Source organism: Eretmochelys imbricata, chromosome 6, assembly GCF_965152235.1.
Source record: "Eretmochelys imbricata isolate rEreImb1 chromosome 6, rEreImb1.hap1, whole genome shotgun sequence".
NCBI classification, from domain to species: Eukaryota; Metazoa; Chordata; order Testudines; family Cheloniidae; genus Eretmochelys; species Eretmochelys imbricata.
The window spans coordinates 7,096,249-7,122,280 of record NC_135577.1 but is presented as its reverse complement, the minus strand read 5'-3'; the positions used below and the strand labels follow the sequence as shown (position 1 = coordinate 7,122,280).

The 26,032-nt window shown below is 60.4% G+C and overlaps 1 protein-coding gene across 6 annotated transcripts in view; it reads left to right on the top strand.

Moving 5' to 3' along the window:
- SRCAP (Snf2 related CREBBP activator protein) overlaps positions 1–22,647 on the top strand; it is a 30,016-nt gene extending 7,369 nt beyond the window's left edge. For 2 of the 6 annotated variants that reach the window (XM_077820608.1, XM_077820610.1), the window contains 29 exons: positions 360–500; positions 933–1,167; positions 1,505–1,755; positions 3,046–3,238; positions 3,381–3,470; positions 4,168–4,323; positions 4,406–4,671; positions 4,746–4,923; positions 5,244–5,380; positions 7,099–7,268; positions 7,365–7,557; positions 8,092–8,228; positions 8,700–8,886; positions 9,172–9,341; positions 9,635–9,966; positions 10,248–10,538; positions 10,632–10,796; positions 11,671–11,895; positions 12,133–12,435; positions 12,517–12,764; positions 13,095–13,438; positions 13,730–13,932; positions 14,122–14,291; positions 14,530–14,726; positions 14,867–14,981; positions 16,255–16,383; positions 16,469–16,651; positions 17,092–17,175; positions 18,163–22,647. In XM_077820608.1, coding sequence (XP_077676734.1) covers positions 360–500; positions 933–1,167; positions 1,505–1,755; positions 3,046–3,238; positions 3,381–3,470; positions 4,168–4,323; positions 4,406–4,671; positions 4,746–4,923; positions 5,244–5,380; positions 7,099–7,268; positions 7,365–7,557; positions 8,092–8,228; positions 8,700–8,886; positions 9,172–9,341; positions 9,635–9,966; positions 10,248–10,538; positions 10,632–10,796; positions 11,671–11,895; positions 12,133–12,435; positions 12,517–12,764; positions 13,095–13,438; positions 13,730–13,932; positions 14,122–14,291; positions 14,530–14,726; positions 14,867–14,981; positions 16,255–16,383; positions 16,469–16,651; positions 17,092–17,175; positions 18,163–21,489 — 8,820 coding nt within the window. In that variant the 3' untranslated portion in view covers positions 21,490–22,647. Of the gene's footprint in view, positions 1–359; positions 501–932; positions 1,168–1,504; positions 1,777–3,045; positions 3,239–3,380; positions 3,471–4,167; positions 4,324–4,405; positions 4,672–4,745; positions 4,924–5,243; positions 5,381–7,098; positions 7,269–7,364; positions 7,558–8,091; positions 8,229–8,699; positions 8,887–9,171; positions 9,342–9,634; positions 9,967–10,247; positions 10,539–10,631; positions 10,797–11,670; positions 11,896–12,132; positions 12,436–12,516; positions 12,765–13,094; positions 13,439–13,729; positions 13,933–14,121; positions 14,292–14,529; positions 14,727–14,866; positions 14,982–16,254; positions 16,384–16,468; positions 16,652–17,091; positions 17,176–18,162 lie in introns of all 6 variants that reach the window. The other 4 variants (XM_077820611.1, XM_077820609.1, XM_077820612.1 and 1 more) reach the window with 4 other exon arrangements.
- Positions 22,648–26,032: the final 3,385 nt, after the last annotated feature.

Below are 26,032 nucleotides of genomic sequence, written 5' to 3'. Positions count from 1 at the left end.
TGACTGCTGGGCACATTTTGCAGGGGATTTACTAAGGGTTCTGCCTTGAGAGCACACCTTCGGGCTTAAGAGGTGGTATTTCCAAGGGCTCTGAAATCCATCCAGGCGACATCTGTCTGTCCATGTTCCTGTGTTCCATCTAGGCTTGCTCTGTCTGTCCTAGGTGCTGAACGGAAACCTCCCTGACCCTTCTCAAACTGTGGCTGGTGACCCAGCTGTTGGTTGGCAGCATGTCCCTGGGCTGTTGCTCCAGCTAGAGAGATCTCCCCCACCCCCAATACAGTCTGCCCTGGGTTGGTATAGCCCCCTTCTTCCCCCCAGCCATGCATGCATCTCATCCTCCTCCTCCCCTCCCCCAGGTGGTGCGGATGGTGATCCGGCACCATGAGGAGCAGAAACAGAAGGAGGAGCGAGCCAAGCGTGAGGAGCAGGCCAAGCTGAGGCGCATCGCCTCCTCCATCGCCAAAGAGGTCAAGCAGTTCTGGAGCAACGTGGAGAAGGTGGGTAGGGCGTGCAGCTCTGGAGGGAGTGCTCAGGCTGGCTTTGGGCCTGGCCTTTCTCATATAAGAATTGTCACACAACATACAGGCCTCTAGCCTGGTATCCGTGCCTCTTCGCTGCTCTAGCTCAGGCTGTTGGGCTTCTCTGTCCCAGCATCCCCTGCTCTCTGTCATTTCAGCTTGGGTATCATGACTCTCTAGCCCGAGGTCCCTGCCTCTCCTCTACTCCAGGGTGGGTTTCACTAACACAGCGTCTTGTATCGAGCAGTAGAATACAGTCGTCAGAGGGGAGATTTCCTTTTGCCCCTCAGCAGGAAGGTTCTTCAGAAGCGAGGATGACAGGCTAACAATATGCTGCTTTTTGAGACCTCCCGCTTACCCTTCTCTTTCACTTGGATGTCCCTGCCCACCCCCCTGGCCCTCCACTGGCAGGTGGTGCAGTTCAAGCAGCAGTCTCGCCTGGAGGAGAAGAGGAAGAAGGCCCTGGACCTGCAGCTGGACTTCATCGTGGGCCAGACAGAGAAGTACTCAGATCTGCTGACTCAGAGCCTCAACGAGACCTTCCCCATAGCCAGCAAGACTGGCTCCTCCTCCCACATCAGCTCCTCCCACGCCGGCTCCACCACATCCAGTCCCCCGCCACCTCCACACCTCACCGACGAAGAAGGTAGGGAACCCAAACACCCCACGTCCCATTCCCTGCTCACCTTGAGCCAGCCAGTCCTCCCCTAGAGGTTAAAGGTCTTGTGTCCGTTTCCTCTGAGTTGGCCAGTCTCTCCTGCCATGGGGCTGGATTGAAGCTGGCACCCTTTAAAGAAGAAAGATTCCATGTCCCATTCCCTGAGCCCTCCAGTCCCTTCCCCCTCCAAGGCCAGATCAGCCGGCGCCCCCTACAGAGGAAAGGCCCCAGATCTCACTCCCAGGGTTCCTTAGTCCCAGGGTTCCCCATTTGCCCTGTCAGTGCCCCAGGTGTATGGTTCACACGCTGCTTCCTCCTCCTGCAGATGGGGACTTCCAGCCCCATGAGGAGTCAGACGATGAGGAGACGATTGAGGTGGAGGAGCAGCAGGAAGGGAATGACTCGGAGACGCACCGGCGTGAGATAGAGCTGCTGAAGCAGGAGAGTGAGCTGCCCCTGGAGGAACTGCTGCAGTCCCTGCCCACCCAGATCCTGGAGAATTCCTGCAGCGCTGCCCCCTCCATCTGCAGCTCCAACAACGAGGAGGAGGAGACTGCGCGGGAGAGTGAGGAGGAGGTAGAGAAACAATCCAAGATGGTAAAGATGACTGAGGGGTGGGTCAGACCTGCTAGGGAGGCTAAGGGGATTGGTGATCAGCGACAGTCTCGCGGCGCTAGACGGGACACCCCTGACTGAAGCAACGCTTTGCTTAGAGCAAGCACCTCCCTTCTCAGTCTACTGACCTGGAGAGCCAGCTGCACTCGGATCCCTTAAGCCAGTGGTTTTCAGATCTTTTTCAGGCGACCCAGCTGAAGAAAACTGTTGATGAGCGCGACCCAATGGAGATGGGGATGAGCAGTTTGGGGTGTGGGAGGGAGCTCTGGGCTAGGGCAGGGGGTTGGGGTGTGGGGGGATGAGGGCTCTAGGGTGGGGCTGGGGATGAGGGGTTTGGGGTGTGGGAGGGGGCTCCAGGTTTGCATGGGCTCAGGGCTGAGGCAGGTTGTTGAGGTGTGGGAGGGTGAGGGCTCTGGGGTGGGGCTGGGGATGAGGGGTTTGGGGTGTGGGAGGGGGCTCTGGGCTGGAGCAGGGGTTTGGGGTGCAGGAGGGGGTCAGGGCTCTGGGTTGGGGGTGCAGGCTCTGGGGTGGAGCCAGGAATGAGGGGTGTGGGAGGGGGCTCTGGGCTGAGGCTGGGGGTGAGGGGTTTGAGGTGTGGGAGGGGGCTCAGGGCGGGGGTTGGGGTGCAGGAGGGGGTCAGGGCTCTGGGCTGGGGGTGCAGGCGCTGGGGTGGAGCCAGGAATGAGGGGTTTGGGGTGCAGGAAGGGGTTCTGGGTTGGTGGGGGGGGGGAGCTCAGGCCTGGGGCAGGGAGTTGGGGCGACTCCTGGTCAGCAGCATAGCGGGAGTGCTAAGGCAGGTTTCCTGCCTGTCCTGGAACTGTGCTGCGCCCCAGAAGCAGCCAACACTAGGTCCGACTCCTAGGAGGAGGTACGCAAGTGGCTCCACACAGCTCTTGCCTGCAGGCACTGCCCCCCTCCTCCCCCCACCACTCCCATTGGCCGATTCCTGGCCAATGGGAGTGTGGAGCCGGAGCTAGGGGCAGAGCGCAGAGCCCTATGGCTTCCCCACCCCACCCCCACCCTCCCCCGAGCCGGACCTGCTGCTGGCCGCTTCCGGGGCACGGTGTCAGAACAGGTAGGGACTAGCCTGCCTTAGATGGGCAGCACTGCCAACGGGGCTTTTAACGGCCCAGTCGGTGGTGCTGACCAGAGCTGCCGCGACCCAGTGCCTTACATTCCATAAGCCAGTACTGGGTCGCAATCCACAGTTTGAAAACCACTGCCTTAAGCTGCATGATCTGTGTCCCCCAGCTAGGCCATGGTAGGAGTGCCTGGGGGGGCCAGGGCTCTCCTTTTGAGGTAGGAGGGCCTGGCCCCAGCCTCTCCTCCCAGCCCTCTACTTCATGCCTCCAGCAGGAGAAAGCAAAGTCCGTCATGCAGAGGAACAAAAGGCCGTGGAAGCCTGACAAGGAGGATGAGGAGTTCACGGCCAACGAGGAGGAAGGTGAGTATGGCAAGGGACCTGCTGGAGCAGCTAGGCTCTGGGTGGATGGGAGGGACCTGACTGCCACTGGTGGCTGATGGGGGTGACAGATTAACAGGGCTTTCTCCCATCCACGTGGTAACACAGCCCCTTTTCTCCTCAGCTGAGGATGAAGAGGAGACGATCGACGCTGAAGAGAAGCTGGAAGGGGACATGGATCACAGGAAGGAACTGGATGACTTGGCCCAGGAAGGTATGGAGGGGGTGAGAGGAGAGTATGTCTGGGACAGGCCTAACTGTCCTCGTAGCTCCAGGATTCTCCCCTATGCTTTAACGGCATGGGTCAGAGAGATTTTAATCCTCTGACCACACCCAAGCTTGCGAGGGGATGGAGCCCTCAGGGTGTAAAGATCTTCTCAAGACAGAGTATTAACCCCAGCAGTGGGGCCAAATCCAACAGCTTGGGAAGCCCCTGATCTGTCCTTGGCAGATTTGTTGGTGGAGCCTCATTCTGAAACCAGTTTCTGCACCTTCCCCTCTGTGCTGCCTTGTTGCTAAGCCCTGAAGAATAAGGCCTTGTGGGACTGGACTGATTCCAGCCATGTAGCACTGATGTTCAGCGTGGCCTGGATCTCTCTCAGGGACACAGGGTCAGTTTCTCTGTCCCACCATCCCCAGGGCTCCTGGCAAACTGTCCCCCAAGTCATGTGATCAATGTTCAGGGAGCACTTAAACAGGTCCCTGCCTGGCCCCGTAGGCTGGGATTTGGTAGCTGGTGCTCAGAGAAACCTCTCCATTGCAACCCTCAGCCAGGTCCTTCCTGTGCTGGCTGAGTTACAGATTTGGAGAGACATCTAGTCACAGAGCGGGGGTGGAACACGACATGACCCCTGCCCCATCCCACCCTCTGCGTGTTCCCATGCGCCCCTGACCCTGTCGCTGTCTGGCAGGGGAGCTGCCCATGGAGGAGCTGCTGCAGAGATATGCCGGCGCCTACGCCTCAGACTTTGAGATGGATGAGTCGGATAGCTCCTCGGATGCCTCGGAGCCCAGCACCTCGGAGTATGAGGAGGAGTCAGAGGATGAGGACAGCAGCAGCCAGTCAGGTATAGAGGGATGAGGCGGCGTGGTCTGAGGAGTGGGTGGGTGTCTTAAGGCAGGGCTGATGCTAGCTGGATCTTGCCCCAGACTCCACGGCAGAGGAGGAGAGTGAGGAAGAGGAGGAGAGCCAGGAAGAAGAGGAGGAGGAGGAGGAGGATACCCCTGCTGAGGAAGCGACGGCGGTGAGCCGGGAGGAAGACTTTGGCGTGGAGTACCTGTTGAAAAGGGACGAGGATCGGGGAGAGGGGCGTAACGACACAGCCCCCACCCTGGGGCCCAAGAAGGAGATCACAGACATCGCAGCCACTGCCGAGAGCCTGCAGCCCAAGGGCTACACTCTGGCTACTACCCAGGTAAGCGGGACCGCAGTGGGGAGGGGGTTGGAGGAGGGAAGGCAGCCAGACTAACTCACTCCCCCTTTGTGCAGGTGAAGACGCCCATCCCTTACCTGCTGCGGGGGACCCTGCGGGAGTATCAGCACATCGGCCTGGACTGGCTGGTCACCATGTACGAAAAGAAGCTCAACGGGATCCTGGCGGACGAGATGGGGCTGGGCAAGACCATCCAGACCATCTCCCTGCTGGCTCATTTGGCCTGCGAGAAGGGTGAGGGGGTGGGATGGGGCTGCATGGGGCGGCTCCATCTCTGACGGGGACAATCCTGCCCCAGGTGGGGACAGGCTAGATGGGCCCAGATGCCTGGATTGCAATAGCCACCTGCCCCATTGGTGGCATCTGCAGAGAAGCCCAGGGCTGACAGACTATGGAGATGGAGCTCCCTTCCTCAGGGGCTCGGGGAGGCTCATTGGTGAGGAGGGTACGTGGAAGAGATTGCCATGCTGCTATTCAGGCTTTGCCCACCTTGGCGCGCCAAGATCCCTGAGTCCGCAGCTCGAAAGCAGCCCTGCTCTGTGTTGGTCCCACAGGTAGCTGGGGTCCCCACCTGATCATCGTGCCCACCAGCGTGATGCTGAACTGGGAGATGGAGATCAAGCGCTGGTGCCCCAGTTTCAAGATCCTCACCTACTATGGGGCACAGAAGGAGCGCAAGCTCAAGCGGCAGGTGAGGAACCGGGGCTCCTCCATTACCCCAAATGCACCCCCCAACTGGGATACAGGACTGCCTCCTTATGGTGGCTGAGGATTGTCTGCTCTCCCTGGCATTGGGGACGAGAGTCATAGAGTATAAGCCAGAAGGGACCACTAGATCTAGTCTGACTTCCATATAGAGCACAGGCCACCAACACCACCCAGCACCCACACACTAATCCAGCCAGCGAAATGTGGCCAATGTATTGACTAGCCTGTTGTGTGCCACAGGCAGAGTAGGCGGGAGCGGTGCATCGACACCAGCAGGGAAATAATTAGATGCAAGATCCCCAGATGGGGACCTGCGCCCACACACTGCAGTGGAAGGGGAAGTCGTCTCCTCCAACCCAGGGTTCCTGCCAGTCTGACCTGGGGGACAAATTCCTTCCCAACCCCACATACAGCGATCAGTGAGACCCAGCCCTTGTGAGCAAGAACCAGCCAGCCAAGCACTTGAGAGAGAGACTGCTCAGTGCCACCCAAGTGCCCTGGCCCGCCCTCCCAATGTCCCATTTCCAGGGTGGCCATCCCTGATGCTTCAGAGGAAGGAGATGATAAAAGCCTCAGAAAAACAGAATATATGGAGGAAATCCCTTCCTGGACCTGGCTAAAGCCCTGAAGCATGAGCTTTAGGAACATAAGAAATAAATCTGCCCCCTGCCAGCACAAGCAACCCCGTCATACAATCGCACGCATACGTTTTTCCAGCTTTCTCTTAAAACTAATGGAGATTTTTGCTCCTAGAACTCCTACTGGGGGTCTGTTCCAGAACCTCACCCTACTGATAGTTAGAAGCTGCCTTCTCATTTCCAGCCTGAATTTGTTCATGGCCAATTTATATCCATTTGTTCTTGTGCCAACTTTGTCCTTTAGCTTCAGTAGCTCTTCTCCCTCCCTGGTATTTACACACGCCCCCACCCCCCACTCCCTGGTGTATTTATAGAACTCAGTCAGATCCCCCTCAGTCTTTGTTTGACTAGACTAAATAAGCCACACTCTTCCAGTCTCCTCTGGTAGGATCAGCCCTCTGTTTGCCTGGTCATCCTCATAGCTGTTCTCTGCACCTGTTCCCGATGGAATTCACTTTTCTGGAACCAGGGGGCCCAGAACTCTACAGTATTCCCAGTACCTTGGACAATGGCATTAATACTTCTCTCTGTCTCTACTGGAAATGCCTCTCCTGAGGCATCCTAAGATCACATTTAGCTTTGTCACTGCTGCATCATGTTGGTGCCTCATAGTCATCCTGTGATAGACCCCCACAGCCATGTCTCTCTCCTCTCTTGCTTCCAGCTGATGAGCTTGTAACAGAAATTCTTATTATTAGACTCGAGATGCAGGACCTTGTACTTTGTCCTGCTGAATTTCATCCCATTTCTGTCACTGTAGTCTTCAAGGTCAGATTTTCCTGTATAATATTCCAATCTTCTGTATTGACAGTGTCTCCCAGGTCTGTATCATTAGCACACTCCTGCTTTATGAGCAGGCAGGCTTCTGTAGGGTTGCACAGGATACTGGCTGGCTCATGGGGGTGGGGAATGGACCCGGGGCCTTTCCCCTTTGAGGGCACCAGCTCCAGTCTGGTCCTGGGCTGTAGAACCACCTGGTTTGGAGATGGGAAGGGGATCTGGGTGGTCCATCTTCTCTGGCTGCTCGCAGCCCCTCCCAATGTAACCCAGCTCCCCTCTGTAGGGCTGGACCAAGCCCAATGCCTTCCACATCTGCATCACCTCTTACAAGCTGGTGCTGCAGGACCACCAGGCATTCCGGCGCAAGAACTGGAAGTACCTGATTCTGGATGAGGCCCAGAACATCAAGAACTTCAAATCCCAGCGCTGGCAGTCGCTGCTCAACTTCAACAGGTGGGTGGGGTACCCCCCTGAGGTGGGGAGGGCCCTGGCCTCGCATGGCCCAGCACGCTCATTGCTTTGCCTTTCCTTTCCCCGTGTCTCCTCCAGTCAGAGGCGGCTGCTGCTGACAGGCACCCCCCTGCAGAACAGCCTGATGGAGCTCTGGTCCCTCATGCACTTCCTGATGCCCCATGTCTTCCAGTCGCACCGCGAGTTCAAGGAGTGGTTCTCCAATCCACTGACAGGCATGATCGAGGGTAGCCAGGAGTACAACGAGAGCCTGGTCAAACGGCTGCACAAGGTGCGGGTGGGAACTGCTGTGGCTGCAGTGGAAGGGGAGAAGGAGCTGCTTGGGGTGGGGAGCAAGGGCTGCTAGGAATCAGGCCTGGGGTGGGGTCTGCAAGGGATTGGGGTTGGGAGAGGGGATGGGTGAGGACCGGGACATAGGCAGTTTGATCTAGTGCTCGGAGCAGGGGTGACAGGCCTAGTGGTCAGAGGCCAGGCCAGGGGGCCAGAATTGGGAACCAGTCAGGAAGTCAGTAGGTTGCCCAGACAACTTTCTGTGCTTCCTCCTGGTTTAAATAGTACAGTTGGGGCAATCGGTGGGGGCCGGGCATCGTCCCCAAGCAGGATCCTCATAAGTGGTGTCTCTGGGAGGGGTCAGAGTTCTGCAAGCCTCATGACCCCCAGGGTTGGGGGGCTGCCCAGGGTGTGAGGGCAGACTTTCCCTGTTGGGCTGGGCTGGGCTGGGCATTCCCGCTGGTGATCAGGACAGCTGTGACGGTTGGGGGCGGGGCTGGCTTTCAGACTGATGGCTCTGCCCCACCCCTGGCAGGTGCTGCGGCCCTTCCTCCTGCGAAGGGTTAAGGTGGATGTGGAGAAGCAAATGCCAAAGAAATATGAGCACGTCATCAAGTGCCGGCTGTCCAAGCGCCAACGCTATCTCTATGATGACTTCATGGCCCAGGCCACGTGAGTGCAGAGGGCACAGGACGCTTGGGTTTATCCTGGCTCTTGGGGGCGTGGGGTGTCTAATGGGTTAGAGCAGTGGGGACTGGGAGCCAGCACTCCTGGGTTCTGTCCCCAGCTCTGGGAAGGACTGGGGCCAGATCCCAACTCGGGTCATTGCGTTCTGCCTCTCTGACTCCTGCCCATAGTGTCAGTTGGGTACAGAATCCACCTTCGCTGCTCTGTTGCACTGCTGTGTTAATCAGTCACTGCTCCCTGCCCCAGAGATAGCTGCATTTCAGTATTGCCTGAGGGTCCCTGTGCAGTGGCACGGTGTGGTTACCCGGCTGCTGCTGTGCTGCACCCCAGAAGCGGCCGCATCTCAGCGCTGGGTGGTCGATCGCTGGGTGGTTCTTACCCACCCGCCAGTCCAGAAATGCAGCATGTGGTGGCAGCAAGGAGCTCGAGCTGACTCTGCTCTTGCTTGCCTCTCAGCACCAAGGAGACTCTGGCCACAGGGCATTTCATGAGCGTCATCAACATCCTGATGCAGCTGCGGAAGGTCTGCAACCACCCCAACCTCTTCGACCCCCGGCCCATCCACTCGCCCTTCATCACCCAGGGCATCTGCTTCAGCACCGCCTCCCTCGTCCTGTGTGCCCTCAACCGGGACCCCTTTAAGGCAGGTGCCCCAGCCCTTCAAGGGGGGTGGGGGGTAGGACACAAGGCTCTAGGGGACTTCAGTTCCAGTCCAGCCCCAGGACAGGGGCTTGGCTGGCTCAGGGAGGGGGGCGGGAAGAGATGGGGCCTTTCTCTAGGGAGCCCTGGCTTGCTCAGGGGGAGGCAGGAATGGGACACAGGCCCTTTCACCTTCCTGCCTGCCCTTGTGTTGGTGTTGCTCCGGGGGGAAGTACTAGGAGCCATGGGAGGGCTGGTCCTCTCCTAACTGGGCCTGGCCCCTTTGCAGCATGTGGACATGGGCATTTTCGACCTCATCAACCTGGAGGGGCGCGTGTCCCGCTACGAGGCCGACACCTTCCTGCCTAAGTGGAAGGTGACAAGGAAGCTGATCGAGGAGATCGCCGAGTCCCCGGACCCCCCGCCCAGGCCCAAGCCTGTCAAGATGAAAGTGAACAGGTACCGCAGCCCCCCATGGGGATCTCAGCGGGAGGGAAGGGGGCTGCCATGGCCATGGGCTGGGGGGGATGGGGATCTCAGTGGGGGGAGGGGCTACCATTGCCCAGGACAGAGGAATCTTGGGGGCAGTGGAGGAGGCTTCCATAGCCAATGCCAGGGGTTTTGGGGGAGGGGGTTGCCATAGCGCAGAGCAGGGGGTTGGAGGGGAGTCCTGGATTTGTGGGGGGGTCGGCAGGGAGTGGCGAGTTCCCTTGCCCCCGCACTTTAACCCCATCTGTTCCCCCTCCCTGCAGGATGCTGCAGCCAGTGCCAAAGCCAGAGAACCGGACTGTGGTGCTGGTGAACAGCCCTCGCCCTGTGGCCCCCTTGCAGAGACCTATGGCTCCTGTGTTGCCAGAGGCCCTGGCCCCCATGCACCCCATGGGCCCAGTTCTCCCGGGGCCCATTCAGCCTCCCCTGCTCCCTCACCCCATGGCCGTACCCATCTCGCTGCCCCTGCCCCTCCCACCATCCCCGGTGCCGGTGCCTCCCGCTGCCAGGCCGCAGGGCCCAACGCTAGTGCCTACGCTGAGCCAGAACAACGCCGCTGCCGCCATGCTCCAGGCCCCGGTGTCCGCCCCGCAGGGTAAGGGCCCTGCCCAATGGGAGGGGTGGGGCGGGGCTGGGTCCCCACTGGGATCCCCTGCAGCAGGGCCCTTTCCTCTGCCCTACTGGGGGGGTGTGGCCTGGATTTCCCTCCCCTCTCCTTTTTGGAGGGCAGGGCCAGGCCAGGTAACAGCTCCTTGGGCCCTGCCCCATCTTTCCCAGGGTGGAGGAGCTGGGCTGGTATCCCCCTCTCCCTTCCATGGGGGCGTGGCTAGGCTGGCTGACTCCTCCCCTCTAACCAGCCCCTCTTTCCTCTCACAGTCCTGCCTACACTGATGCCTGCGGCCCAGCTGGTCCCGAATGCCCCCCAGCCCCCTGTGCTGCCGGCCCCTGCCACCGCTGCTGCTGCCTCCACCCTCAAGCCCGGCCCGGTGCCAGCCCCCGCCGTGCGGCTAGCCACCAACCCACTGAACCCGGGCGCCGTGGGGAGCATGATGAAGCCAGTGACAGTCCATTCCACCACTAGCACCCTGCCTGGCTACAACTTCCCGGCCACCAGCGCTGTGCAGCAGAGGCTGCTGCTCTCCCCGGACATGCAGGCCCGGCTGCCCTGTGAGTACAAGGGGCGCTGCAGGAAGTGGGGGGGAAGGCAGCAGGTGTCTGCCCCCTCCCCTCCTGGGAACTGACCCCGTCCCCTCTCCGCAGCGGGTGAGGTGGTGAGTATCGCACAGCTGGCCTCGCTGGCCAACCGGCCCCTGCAGAGCGCCCCAGGCAGCAAGCCCCTCACCTTCCAGATCCAAGGGAACAAGCTGACCCTGACGGGCACCCAGGTGCGGCAGGTCACCATGGCCCAGCCCCGACAGCTGCAAAGTAGGTAAACCCCTCCCTTCAAGTGCCCCAGGCACCTCTGCTTCCCCTCTCCTCCTTCGATTCTGGTGAGGGATCTCTGTGTAACCAGCCCCCACGCCCTACCCAGAGGTGGCTGCATCTCATCAGTCCCTGCACACTGTGTGATCCTCCCACTAAGAGCCCTCTCCCTGCCCCAAATCCTCGCTCCCCTGCTTCCACCATTGCTGTTCTCACTGTCTCTCCCTCAGCCCCCTGTGCCCTGGCTGCTTGGCTGGCTTACCTGCTTTCTCTCCTCTTCCCCTCCACTCAGCCAGAGCTCTGCTGGGGGCTGCTGAACACTCGTTCTTAGACCGGACGAGGCAGGGTGGAGGGAGGGGGCATGAGAGACTGCAGCACTTGGGGGAGGAGATGGAAGAGCCAGGGGGTCCCAGTGGGTGGAGTAAGAACGGATCTGGGGGAGTGGGGTCCTGTAGAACAGCCAAGGGGCACGGTGGGGAAGAGCAGGGAACCAACAGGCACCAGTGGGGTGTGGAGCCCTGGGGCGAGCAGAGCGGCGCTGGTGAGGTGGGGTGGGCAGCGGTGCACAGAGGGATGCCAGTGGGGTGGGGAGTGGGAACCGAGGGCCAGTGGTGGGCAGGCAGCGGAGGGGCACCATAAGGGAGTGTTGGGGCATGGCGGGGCAGACGGCCAGGGTGGGATCCCTCTAAGCTCCAGCCGTCTCTGCCCATGAGGCGCCTGTTGACCCGAGGGAGAGAGCAAAACTCCAAGCCTGACTCTGCTGTAAGGCCCCAGTGCCAGCCCGGCCGGGTCGCTGCAGGGGGGCGCACAGGGGACGGGGATGGGGTGGGCGTGCTCTGGTGGGGAAGCCCAGCTGTTCATGCTTTCTCCCCTGTAGGGAATGTAGTTCACCTGGTCTCTGCCGGGGGGCAGCACCACATCATCAGCCAGCCCGCCCAGGTGGCTCTCATCCAGGCCATGACCCAGCAGGGCGGACAGGCGCAGGGCGGGGTGCAGGCCATGTCAGGCCCCCAGCCCACCACCATCCTGCCCGCCCCAGCCTCTGCCACCACGGCAGCCACCACTTCAGCAGCCATCAGCGTCCCCATAGCTGCCACACAAGGTGAGTGTCAGTGGCCAGGGGGCAGATCAGGGCGAGCGGCAGGCCGGACTCCTGGGTTCTATCCCCAGTTCTGGGAGCGGGGCGGAGCTAGTGGGTTAGGGCAGAAGGGGCTGGGAATTAGGTTTTGTCCCAGCTCTGGGAAGGGAGTGGGGTCCCGTGGTTAGTGTGGGGGTCAAGCTGTGTGCTGTGAGGGGGAAGATGTCTGCCAGGCTCTAACCCTGCTTTCCTCCTCCCCAGTGCCCTCCTCCATGGTGAACAGCTCTGGTGTGGTGAAGATCGTAGTGCGGCAGGCCCCGCGGGACGGCCTGGTGCCTGCCCCAGCCCTACAGCAGCCTCCACGCCCGGCCACAGCCACCACCCTGCCGAGCCTGCCGGCTGCCCTGATGGCACAGCGAGCCCAGCTCCCCGTGGCACCCATGCCGCCCGTGCGGTTGCCCACTCAGCCACTGGTTCCGGTGCGGGCACCCACCCCACTGCAGGCCCTGGTGCGACCCATGATCCGAGTGGTGCAGGCACAAGTGCCCAGCATGGAGCAGTCAGGTAAGCGGGTCATCTTTGCCTTCCTAGACGGGGCGTTGTGCCCTAGGACTCTCGCTAACCCCGCTTGGCCTTTCTCTGCAGCTCCAGCACCGGCTCCACCTTCTCCTGCCACGGCGGCCCCTCTCCCCATCCCCCCTGCCACCACCGTCGCTGCTGCTGTCTGCCCCGCACTGGCTCCGCGGCCCGCAGCCGCACCCAGCCCAGTGCCCAAGGAGGAACCCGAGACACTAATGCTACGCTCCACCACGCCCACCCCGCCTCCCCCGTCGCCACGGGCCCCACGGCACAGGCGGCAGCCCCCTCCCCCACCCCGGTCACCCTTCTATCTGGTGAGTGAATGTGCGGGGGGACTGGGCTTGGGGGAAAGAAGAGGGGGCAGATAGGGCAGGGAGGGGCTGGGATAGTCCATGGGGAGGAGGATCTCAGTGCAGTGGGGCAGGGATAGGACTGGACCAGAAGAGGGGGAGAAGAAGGATCTGGACCAGCTGGGCTGGGGAGAGGATCTCGGAAGAGTTGGGAGCTATGCTAGCCCGGACTGGCCCGGATGGAGGGGAGAGGATATTGTGGGGTGAGGCTGGGATCTCAGATGTAAGGCAGCTCAGGGGGGGCGTCCCATCGCCAACACTGACGTCTGTCCATCTGTGTGGTCCCGGTGGCAGGAATCACTTGAAGAGAAGCGGAAGAAGCAGAAGGAGGAGCGCCTGGACCGGCTTTTCCGCCTCAACGAGCAGCACTGCAACCTGGCCCCCATCTATGGCACCGAGGTGCTGCGCCTCTGCACCCTCTTCCCACCCAGCCCCCCTCGGGAGCAGGAGGAGGAGGGGCAGGAAGCGGCACCAGAGCTGGATGGCTGGAGGGGGGCCAGCTACAGCCACTGCTACGTGGCGCAGGTGCATCGGGACCCCCAGCACCTAGAGATGTATTGGCAGCGGGCCACAGCCGTTGCCCAGGCCATCCTGACCCCCCAGCAGAGGGTTGAGCAGTTGGCAGACATCATTGAGAGGTAACGCCTCCCGGCGGTGTGGCTGGGCCCCTCAGTGAGGAACGGGGATCTGTGCAGCTGCCTTGGGGAGCTGGGGTTCGAACTTAGGAGTCCTGGCTCCCAGGCCCAACCTGCCCCATTCCAGGCCTGGGGCTGGAACCCAGCAGCCCTGACTCCCAGGCCCCTTCTCCACCCGACTGTAACCCACTCCCCTCCCAGAGCTGACAACCGTGGAGGCGCGTCCTCCGTCCCCCTGGCCTGCTGTTGTGCCCTGGCTGTTCGCACCCTCAGCCATGCCTGTTGTATCTGCAGGTTCATCTTTGCTATGCCTCCCGTGGAGGCGCCTGCCATCACCATTCACACCTCTCACCCGCCCCCGTCACTCCTGCTCCACCAGGCCATCTTCAAGGAGACGCTGCGGCGGGAGATCTCGCCCCGTGCCAGCGGCCTGCATCGCATCGTCTGCAACATGCGCACCCAGTTCCCCGACCTGCGCCTCATCCAGTACGACTGCGGTATGTGGGTGGGCCGGGCAGTGGGGGTCATGGCTAGCTGGGCCCCTGGCCGATCCAGGGGAGGGGTGGGAAGCAGGGAGGCTGGGCAGAGACGCTCTGCTCAGGCAGGGGCTGAGGGAGAAGCCAGGCTCTTCGTGGTCCTTACTCCTGCCTGGCTCGCCTGGTCACCATCCCTGTTCCTTCCTGCAGGGAAGCTCCAGACCCTGGACCTGTTGCTGCGACAGCTGAAGGCCGGAGCGCATCGGGTCCTCATCTTCACCCAGATGACCCGCATGCTGGACGTGCTGGAGCAGTTCCTCAACTACCATGGGCACATCTACCTGCGCCTGGACGGCAGCACCCGCGTGGAGCAGAGACAGGTATCGCCGGCTGCCGCCTTGTTCTTGCACCCACATGTCCTGGGGGTTCCCTCAGCAGCCAGGCTAGGGACTCCTCTGAGCCCACAGGCCTCCTCTGCTATGCATCCACCTCACTCCTCTCCCAGAGCTGGGGACAGAACCCAGGAGTCCTGATTCCCAGCCCCGCAGCTGTAAACTCTAGACCCCACCAGCCCCATATCCTGTCTGCTACCCCTCACTGTGGCTTCCCCCTTGACAGGCACTGATGGAGCGTTTCAACGCTGACAAGCGCATCTTCTGCTTCATCCTGTCGACACGCAGCGGAGGCGTGGGGGTGAACCTGACGGGTGCTGACACTGTGGTGTTCTACGACAGCGACTGGAACCCCACCATGGACGCCCAGGCCCAGGACCGCTGCCACCGCATCGGCCAGACCCGTGATGTTCACATCTACAGGTCAGCCATGCGCCGTGTCACCTGCTCTGACTCCTCCTGTCCAGCAGAGGGAGCCTGTGCAGTGCATGTCCCCTCCCCTCCCACTCTGTGCGGCTGACCCTGCCCCAGAGGGTAAGTTGCCTCTCTGCCTCCCCCTGCAGGCTGATCAGCGAACGGACAGTGGAGGAGAACATCCTGAAGAAGGCCAATCAGAAGAGGATGCTGGGAGACATGGCCATTGAGGGTGGGAACTTCACCACAGCTTACTTCAAACAGGTACCTGGCCCTGCTGCAGCAGTCACACTCCCTGCTGCATTGCATCCCTTGCTGACCAGCTAAGTCATGGGCTGAAAGCTGAAACTCCCTACTGGGACCCAGGATTAGTGATTCCCAGCACCCCCAACCTACCAGACCCAACTCCCATCCCAGAGCTGGGGAGAGAACCCAGGAGTCCTGACTCCCAGCACCCCCTGCTCTAACCCAAGAGACTCCACTTCTCTTCCAGAACAGAACATAAGAATGGCCATACTAGGTCAGACTAAAGGCTAGCCCAGTATCCCATCTTCCGACCGTGGCCAATGCCAGGTTCCCCAGAGGTAATGAACAGAACAGGTAATCATCAAGTGATCCATCCCCTGTCGCCCATTCCCAGCTTCTCACAAACACAGGCTAGGGACACCATCCCTGTCCATCTTGGCTAATAGCCATTGATGGACCTGTCCTCCATGAACTTACCTAGTTCTTTTTTGAACCCTGTTATAGTCTTGGCCTTCACAACATCCTCTGGCAAGGAGTTCCACAAGTTGACTGTGCGTTGTGTGAAGAAATACTTCCTTTTGTTTGTTTTAAACCTGCTGCCTGTTAATTTCATTTGGTGACCCCTAGTTCTTGTGTTATGAGGAGTAAATAACACTTCCTTATTTACTTTCTCCACACCAGTCATGGTTTTATAGATCTCTGTCATATCCCCCCTTAGTCGTCTCTTTTCAAGCTGAAAAGTTCCAGTCTTATTAACCTCTCCACATACAGCAGCCCTAATCATTTTTATTGACCTTTTCCAATTCCAGTATATCTTTTTTGAGATGGGGCGACCACATCCGCACACAGTATTCAAGATGTGGGCGTACCAAGGATTTATATAGAGGCAATATGATATTTTCTGTCTTATTATCTATTTCTTTCTTAATGATTCCCAACGTTCTATTTGCTTTTTTGACTGCCGTTGCATACTGAGTGGATGTTTTCAGAGAATTATCCACAATGACTCCAAGATTTTTCTTGAGTGGTAACAGCCAATTTAGACCCCATAATTTTATATGCGTAGTTGGGATTATGTTTTGCAACGTACATTACTTTGCATTTATCAACATTGAATTTGAGCTGGGGAGAGAACCCAGGAGTCCTGACCAAGCCCGATCTCCTTGATCCAATCCCAGAAATCTGGCTGAGTACATTGCTCTTGCTCTTACAAAGCCCCTCACTCAAGCAGGTCACTGCTCAGTATAACCCGGGGGTATCTATGCCTAACCTGGGTGTGTCTGCCCCTCAGCAAACCATCCGGGAACTCTTCGAAATGCCCTTGGACGAGCCGGCCAAGAAGGAAGGGGAGGTCCTCACCATGGCACAGGAGGACGAGGAGGATCCCATGGCCAACAAGCAGACCCAGATCCTGGAGCAGGTAAGCCCCACCCAGCCATGGGGAGGGTTGGGTTTCCCTCAGCTCCGCCTCCTCACCCACTGAGAGAAGTGTGTCTGGCCGGCAGGCGCTGTGCAAGGCCGAGGACCCTGAGGACATCCGAGCGGCCACACAGGCCAAGGCCGAGCAGGTGGCAGAGCTGGCCGAGTTCAACGAGAACATCCCCCTGGACGCAGACGAACGGCCCAGCAAGGAGGAGGAGGAGGAGATGTCCAAGGCGGAGCAGGAGATCGCCTCGCTCATGGAGCAGGTGCAGGGCAGGGGCAGGGGCAGGGGCAGATTGGCTAGAAAAAGATCCACCCTGCATCATGTTGCTCCCCTTGCTCCTACCCTGCAGCACAGCGAACCCTAGTGTATCTCAACTGGGGGAGCATTGTACCGTGGGAAGGGGGTGGGTGGCTGAGTCCTTGCTGCCACCTGCTGGAGGGAATGAGCCCTGCTCTCAGTGGTAGGTTCAGAATCTCGCAAGCTTTTCCAGCGGCCCCTGCGCCCTGGGTGTAGCCAATCCTGTGGGCCCACCGTTTCAGGGCTCTTTTATGTGCAATAGGACCCAAAAGACCTGACTCCCAGCCCGCTGCTGCTCTACTCCAGTAGACCCCACTCCCCTCCCTGAGCTGGGGCTAGAACCCAGGAGTCCTGACTTCCCAAATCCCTCTGGTAACTCCTGTTCATCATCTCCTGCCCTCGCAGCTCACCCCCATTGAACGCTATGCCATGAACTTCCTGGAGGCCTCTCTGGAGGACATCAGCCGAGAGGAGCTGAAGCAGGCAGAGGTGAATGCAACCCCTTTAATCCCTTCATCGCTTGGGGCCAGGTGGGGGATCTCATCCTGGCTGGCCAGAGTAGCTTTGTCCACAGCCTTGGCTTCGGCAGCACCTCCAAACCTCAAGCGCGTGGCTCCCCCCATGCAACGCAGCTTCAGTGGTGTGGCCGCACAGCAACCATCTCTCAGGCTGTTGTGAGCCCCACTCCCCTGGGCTTATGACCTTTCATGGAGATGACAAACAGGCACCAGCTGGGTGCGGGACGGGGCCACAGGGCACTGAGGCACTGTGTAAACCCATCTGGTATCCTGTGCCCTATGCTGCCCCAGATCACACCCAGGGGCCCATCTAGCCTGGTATCCTGTCCCCCTACTGCCTCAGATCACACCCAGGGGCCCATCTAGCCCTGTATCTGGTCCCCCCCTGCTGCCCCAGATCACACCCAGGGGCCCATCTAGCCTGGTATCCAGTCCCCTCGCCCCAGATCACACCCAGGGGCCCATCTAGCCTGGTATCCAGTCCCCTCGCCCCAGATCACACCCAGGGGCCCATCTAGCCCGGTATCTCATCCCCCTCATCGCCCCAGATCACACCCAGGGGCCATCTAGCCTGGTATCCTGTCCCCCTGCTGCCCCAGATCACACCCAGGGGCCCATCTAGCCCGGTGTCCCATCCCTCTTGCCACCCGAGATCACACCCACAGGATTATCTAGCCCCCTGTATCCTGTCCCAGATCACAGCCATGGGACCATCGAGGCACAAACATCCCTCTCATATCCCGCCCTGGATGAGACCCATAGGACCCTCAAGTCCTGTACTCTGCCCCCTCCCTGCTGCCCCAGCTCAGACCCATGGGCCCATTTAGCCCAATATCCTGCCCTGGATCAAGCCAATGGGCCCATCTGGCCAAGTATCCCACCCCCTCCTTGTCCCCCTGGCCCAGACCAGATGCTCTGTGGTTGCCTGGCAGATGACCACTGTCTCTCTCCTTTACAGGAGCAGGTGGAGGCCGCCCGGAAGGACATAGACCAGGCCAAGGATGAGGTGGTGTTCAAGCTGCCCGATGACGAGGAGGAGGGTCGGCTCAGCGAGGAAGGCTACATCAAAAAGAGCAAGAAGGCCAAGGTGCCCAGCCGTGCAGGCCCAGAGCGCACTGGCACACGCATGAGTGAGCGACTGCGGGGCACTCGCCTCTCCCTGCGCGAGGCAGATGGAGTGGACACAGAGTCGCCCCAGGCCCGGCTCCCCAGCCTGCGCCACCTGCGGGGCCACCATGCCAGGCTGGAGGCCGAGGAGGCAGAAGACCACCTGTCCCTGGTGGCACAGCACACGCGTGGCGCAGCCATCCGCAGGGACCTGGTGCGGGAGGAGATGCCGGTTCCGACCCGCAAGGCCGCGGCCAAGAGGGAGGAGTCGGGGACCAAGGTTCCAGGGGCTGGCGAGAGGGTGCTCCGGCCCATCCCTCACAGAACAGAGGCCCCCTTCATCGGGGAGAGGGTGCTCCGGACCTCCCCGCAGAGACCTGAACCCCCTGCCACCGGAGACAAGGTGCTGCGAGGCACCCCCCAAAGAGCCGAGCCCCCAGCCACCATAGAGCGGGTGCTCCGAGCCATCCCTCAGAGAACAGACACCCCAGTCCCCGGGGACAGGGTGCTACGAGGCGCCCCGCAGCGAGCAGAGCCCTTGGCTGCCCTGGAGCGGGTGTTGCGGAGCGCCCCCCCGAGAACAGATGCTCCAGCTCCTGGGGACAGGGTGCCTCGACCAGCCCCACTCAGACCAGAGGCACCTCCTGCTGGGGAGCAGGACCTGAGACCTGAGGCACCAGGAGCTGGTGCGAAGCTCCTCCAGCCAAGACCTGAGGCAGCACCTGCCAGAGAGGAGACTCCCCAGCCAATGCTCCTAGCTGCTGAGATCTTGGGGGCACCGGCCCTGCTAGGGCATGAGAGCACAGCACCCACAGGGGAGCTAGCCTCGAAGAAGCCCCCTGCTGAGCATGTGTTGAGGGTGGAACCTCCACCCACTTGGGAAAAGGTGCTGGGATCCATGGAGCTCAAGACGGGGGCGAAGATGGGGAGCGCGGAGCCATCGTCTGCCTCAGAGAAATTTCCCCTACCAACCCCCTGCAACCTGGAGATCCCAGCCCCCGACAAGCCGGTGCCAAGCCCGGAGACGCCAGCCTCTGGGGAGGAGCCACCTGAAGAAGCCAAGGGATCTTTGGGCAAAGCTGAGGTAGCCGGAGAGCTGTCCCGATGCCCAGTGGAGCTGGACAGTGTGGACGTGAAGAGGGGAGAGCCAGTCAGAGGTACCCTGGAGGTGCCGGAGAGCCAGGCACCCGATGGGCCCGCAGCAGAGCTCCCACCAGAGACGCGTGCCCACAGCGCTGCTAGGACAGGGGTCGAACCGCCCGCTGCTGAGCCTTTCTCCACCACAGAGGACAAAGTGCCAGGAGAGGCGGAGCCCCAGCCAGCCTGGCCTCTCACAGGCTACCTGAACCAGCCCGTGGAGGCTGCCAACTCCCTGCCTCGACTGAAAACGCCGCCCCCCAGCAAGGAGCACAACGGGCTAGAGCGGCCTTCCCCTCTCTCCAATAGCGTGGCCGAGCCCCAGCCCAGGGAGCTGGCGCAGGGTGCCACGGAGCCACTGGAGATGGCCACTGGTGGCAGCAGCAGCCTGAAGGTGGTGTCCAAGAGGGGGCTGGAGGACCGGGAAGACAAGCCCAAGCACCCAGACAGAGTGCGTGCAGCCAACACCGCCTCGCTGGGGCTGGGGGAGATGCAGCCAGGGACGACCTCCTCCTCGGACAGCCCATCGCCGGCCAAAACACCGCGCCGACGCACCAGCGCTGACGTAGAGATCCGGCAGAACCACCAGGGCCAGGACGGCCCAGCTGCCAAGGTCTTGCGCAAGCTGCCAGGCCGCCTGGTTACTGTGGTGGAGGAGAAAGAGCTGATCCGACGCCGGCGCAACCGCATCCACAAGCTGGACACCACCGGCGGCACCGTGGTGAGCCCCAGCAGCAGTTCGGCCCACAGCATCTCCGAGCTGGAGTTGTCCCCCTCCAGCAAGGAGCTGCCGCTGCTCCGTGACCTGCCCGCCCGCCGCAGGATTGAGCTGGAGAGCCGGGCTGCCAAGGAGAGGGGAGACGAGGGATCTGGGCTGGAGCTGCCCCCCAGCCTGCCCCCGCCGCCCCTCAAGCGTAAACGGGGCCGGCCCCCCAAGAACAAGTCTCCAGAGCAGCCAAGCCAGGGGGAAGCACAGCCACCACCCAGCACCAATGTGCCCCGCATCAGGAAGCCAGAGATCAAGACTCCCGAGCCATCCTCACCCAAGACCCTGAAGCAGCCATGCAAGGGGGAGGCACGGCCACCGCCCGGCACCCTGAAGCCACGTGCCCAGAAGCTGGAGCCCAAGGCCCCTGAGCCAGTCTCACCCAGGAGCAAGACAGAGAGCAGTGAGAATGACTCCCCCCTGGAGAAGCGCCGGCGGGGCCGGCCCCCCAAGGCACAGTGGGCCCCTGCCACTCCCAGCACTGAGTCACCCCCCAAGCGCAAGCGGGGCCGGCCCCCCAAGAACCCAGCTTCCCCCCGTGTGGAGACAGCAGCCCCCCGCCCTGGCTCAACTTCGGACCGTGACACCTCTGCCGAGAAGGAGCCGCCCCCACCTGGCCGCAAGAGGAGGTGGAGGAGGAAGGAAGAGCCTGGCCAGGCCCCCAGCGAGAGCTCGTCAGATGGCGAGGAGGCCCGGCCCCTCACCCGGCTGGCCCGTCTCCGGCAGGAAGAGAAGCTGGAGTCGGGCAGCGAGTGCTCGGCCCTGCTCCTATCCCAGAGCGCTGCCCCTAAGCCGGAGCCGGACGGCACCTCGTCAGGGGAGAGCAGCACCTCCGAGCAGGCCCCAGCCCGCTCCACCCGCCAGCGCCCTGGCAGCTTGGTGCCACCGCTGGAGCAGGAGCATCAGAGGCGCAAGCGGGGGTGCTTGTCAGAGGGCGGCAAGTCCCCCGGGGCTGCCGGCTCATCGGAGGACGACGGGGGCGGCGAGTCAGAGTCGTCAGCAGAGTTGAGCGGCGAGGAGGGCGAGCGGCGGCCCAAGCGCCGCCGCCGCCATGCAGGCCGAGCCACCGGCAGCAGGAGGCGGCCGTGCCCCCGAGGCAGTTCGGCCGACCGCATCCTGCGAAGCGCCGCCGCCACCCCAGCCGGCAACACCCGCTCGGCCACCGGCACCACGCCGGGGGGGGTGGCTGGAGCCCCCACCCCCTCGGCCACCGCTGCTCCTGCCGCCATGGTTACCTCCTCACTAAGTATCAGAGGCCGCAAGCCCAAAACGTGACCACAGCCTGGGAGATGCCAGAGTCACTTCCCCTTGGGATAGATCGGAGCTCGCCTCCCCACCCACCCCCATCCCGCCCTTCTCGGGCAGCAGTACAGCCGCTCTGGGCTTCCCACCTCTCTGCCATCCCCGTCTGGACTGTTAAACCACTACTTGAACGCGGGAGGGGCTGGTGGCACGGCTGTCCGGTTCCCCTGGCCCCGACACACGCTTGGCTCTGGGCACAAGCTACCCCAGCTGCAAGTCTCGGCAGCCTGGGGTGACCCTGCTGCTCCGGCCCTGGGGCAGACACGTCCTGTGAGGGAACAGGGCTCTGCTCCTTGCCATCTTAGAGCAGGCAGGGTGCCAACCAAGGCGGGTGGTGTACGCGGCTCCTCCTGGTTCCAGGCATGGGATTAGCCCAAGGCCCTGGCTGGATTGGCCCAGGCGTTTCACACCCTTTTTTATTTCTATCCTCTTGCCCAATCCAGGGCTGGTTCAGATTCCCCCCTCCTGCCCTCCCAATGGAGGGAGCTCCCCCCCGCTTTCTAAAAACTCACCCGTTCTTTTTAACTAGCTTGGGTTGGTTTTTAACTGATGCGACCAAATTCGTGGCCTCCCACTCCCGCCTGGGGTTCTTCTCGATTTCCTTCCTGCTCTTCCATGCAGGAGCCAGGTTGTCAGGCTGGGGCAGCCAAATCTGGCCGCTGGGGACAGACTGGAACGCGGGGTGCAGCGGCCCCCCCAACACACACAGGAGAAATTGTCCTCTTTTTAATTATGTACATTTCAGACTCACAGCTCCAAGGACTCTTGGGGCTCTGATTGGTTGGACCCCCCCCCCCCCGACACACAAGCCCCCCACCTTTCTCTGTATGTACAGCCCTTGTTGTAAAATAGGTTCTTTTGAACATAATCTATGCAAAGGTTATTTTGTATAGGGGAGCACACCATTCCCCCCTCCACGGCAGGACTGGGGGCGGCAGCCGTTCTCTGGGGTTGGGGGCGGGGGAGCGTGTGGTTGGGGAGCAGGGGGTGTAGGGACTGGGGGGGGGTGTTCCCATGGAGCTGTCTTTCCTACTGAAGCATGTTCAGAACGTGTACAGAGGTCCGATGTAATCTTTCTTCAGAATAATGCTATGAATAAAGTGTTTAAAAAAAAGAAAAACCGACAGCACAGCCCCGGCCTCTGCAGTGTGGTTTGTGCCTCCTGCACCCTCCTGTCTCCCGTCCACTCTCTCAGCCTTCCCTCGCGGCTATGATTGCCACGCTGCGGTGGAAGGTCTAAACATGCTCACACACGGGGGTCGTGCCATTTCAAGGGGCTTGGGCACTGGTGGCACGTCAGTGTCTCCCCTCCCCCGGTTCTCTGTGGCTCAGAAGAGAACTGAAATGCTTTGGGCTAACTAAAGCCATTGGGCTCAACATGGGGAACGGGGTGTGCTCTACAGCGGCTCAGAGCAGATGCTCTGTGGGGCTCCTTCTGGACTTGGAATCCGTAAAACAGCCCCGTCTGCAGCATCCCAGGCCACGATTCCAGGGTTGAAGCCTGTATCTGGTGGCCAAGCTAGAGCATCTCTTTAAGAAGGGACGTAGGGACGGCCGGACTGGCTCGGAGCCAGTGGCCATCTAGCCCAGTATCCCATCTGGCAGCGCCCAGTACTAGCCACTTAAGAGGAAGGTGTGAGAACCTCCCAATAGCAGATGTAGGATAATCTGACCCTGTTTTAGGTTTGCACCCTGAGATCAAAGAATTAAAGATCAGTTCAGGCTCAGCCAGAGGAGAAGTAATATCCCCACCAATATTAGCGTGAGCTACGCTAACTCTGGCTGTTCGCGTTATCCACAGACATGACCAATCACTTTAGCAGGCCTCAAAGCCTTGGTGTTGCCCTTATCATGTGGCGGTGAGTTCTGCAGGCTAATATCAGTGTATGGAAAAGGATTTCCTTTGCTTGGTTTTGAACTTCTCCTCTTACTGTAATTCGTTGTCCCCTTATTCTGTGTTGTAAGTCAGGGGAAACAAACCCTCCCTACTCTCAGCCCATCAATATTTTAAAGGCTTTCATCATGTCCCTTCTGTCTCTAACCAGCCCCATTCCCGTCAGTCTCTTGGAGAGAGGCCCATCCCCTCTGTCTCTGAGGACTCCCAGGGATGGGGAATCTACCTTGACCCATGATGGCACTTCCAACCCAAGACCCTCCACTGCATTTGTTCTTAGGGCAAAAGCATCACCGTGAAAACATATTTTTAAAAAACAAAAGTATTGAAAGGTTTCCTTGCCATCCCAGGAATGGCCTGTCTTGGAGGCTGGTGGGCCACAGTCTTCGCAAACACTGAGGCCACCCTATGGGGGCGGGGGAGAAGGGACGGACCAGCGAGCCAGGGACACACACAGACTCATCAGCTGTATTGCTACAAAGGGCTGTAAACATTGTGTGCCTCAAACTGTCCGGCCTAGCTCACTGTAGTGGCTTTTGGGAGGTTTTCAGGCTTTAAATGTGAAACTACCCCGCTCCCCAAAGATACCGCACGTGGTTCCAATAGCTGTCACACCTCCCTGTGCCCCTGTATGGCTCAGCCCCATGGTTGGCATCCTTCTGTGCCCTTGATACATCCCTGTACCAGTAAGATACCATAGTCAGGTACCGGACACCTCCCTGGGCCTTTGATGGCACTGCTGGGGGCATGACAGCAGCTGAGGAGGGTGGGAATTTTTTGTGCTATTTTTAGATTCATAGATATTTAAGTCAGAAGGGACCATTATGATCATCTAGTCTGACCTATTGCACAACGCAGGCCACAGAATCTCACCCACCCACTCCTCCGAAAACCTCACCTATGTCTGAGCTATTGAAGTCCTCAAATCGTGGTTTAAAGACTTCAAGGAGCAGAGAATCCTCCAGCAAGTGACCCGTGCCCCATGCCACAGAGGAAGGCGAAAAACCTCCAGGGCCTCTTCCAATCTGCCCTGGAGGAAAATTCCTTCCTGACCCCAAATATGGCGATCAGCTAAACCCTGAGCATATGGGCAAGATTCACCAGCCAGATGCTACAGAAAATTCTTTCCTGGGTAACTCAGATCCCACCCCATCTAATATCCCACCCACCCCATCTAATATCCCACCCCATCTAATATCACAGGCCATTTTTATGACCCATCTGGCTGACTCAGGGCCTCTTCCCGCTTTGTATGGCCACCTCTTGGAGGGGAGGGGGCGGGGGGAAGAGTTCTCCCTGGGCCAGGGGAGATCAGGGCTACGGTTTGAGTTGAGCCCAGACTGGCTGCATCCTACACCCCTTGAAGGGCAGATCCTGTGCTGGCAAAGGAAGAGCCATTATTCCATGGGAGGAAATGACCCGCAGCGGGGAAAAAGGTGCCATGGGAGGGAGCCAGGATGGATCTCAGAAGAGCAGGGCAGCGTCGGGGCCATGGCTCCTTCCAGTGGGGACTCTGAAGCCTGGCTTGTCCAGGCCGCCCTAAGGACTTTCTCACGCTGGCTTCTAGGAGACTTAACAGCTACTGCCTTGTTTGAAAAGGTGCAGCATCACTGCGAATACTCCGCTGGCTTCACTCCTGAGAGATGGGGTGCTGGAGCTCACAGACCCCGGCAGGATGGGCCTGGGACCTGCCCTGGGGGTACAGCAGGAGCCCTGGGCGTCTGGCACATGAATGGCCGGGACAGAGCACAGATCCTGTGACTCCACGCCACCCTCCCTCTGCCCTTACATGGTACAGCTGGCGGAGTAACAGCCTGGCACATGGCGGCTCCTCGTGCCCCTGAGAGTCTTCATACATACACCTCTCCCTGTTCCCGTATCTCGTAGAGCCTGGTGCGTCTGAGCAATCCACATGCCCTCCCCACCTCCGGCACCCCACCTGCCCACCCTAGTCCCTGTCCACCCTCCCTCGTCTGCCCTGTGCCCCACACACGCTGCCTCCAGCCTCCCCCGTTCGCCCTGCTCTACTTCCCATTCTTCTTCGAGTGATTGCTTATGTGTATTCCACAGTAGGGTGCACGTGCTCGTCACGTGCACCGGTGCCAGAAGTTTTTCCCCTAGCAGTACCCGGAGGGGGAGCACCGCTGCACCCCCTGGAGTGGTGCCTTCATGGCGCGGTGTAAGGGGAGCTGCGCACTCCCCTCACCCTCAGTTCCTTCCTGCCGCCAGTGAAGGTGCATGGGAACTATTCTGCTCCAGCTTAGCTGTAGCTCGACCCCAGAACTTTTCGGTTCGCTTAGTGCTAGTCAGTTCTTTCAGTCAGTTCAGTTCAAGTACCCGGGCTGGGGCCTGCCCCAGGGCCCGGGCTTCAAGTCGTGCGACACTTGCAGGCGTTCTATGCCAAGAAGTGACCCGCCCGCGGATTGCCTATGTTGTTTGGGCGAGACTCGCATCGGCGACCGCTGTAAGATTTGTAGATCTTTTAAACTCCGAACAAAAAGGGAAAGAGACATTAGACTCCGGGCCATTCTCATGGAGTCAGCGCTGACCCTGGCTCCGGCATGCCGATTCAGCTCCGGGCACCGTGCCTTCGGTGCGCGGCGACCCTTCGGTGCCTTCCAC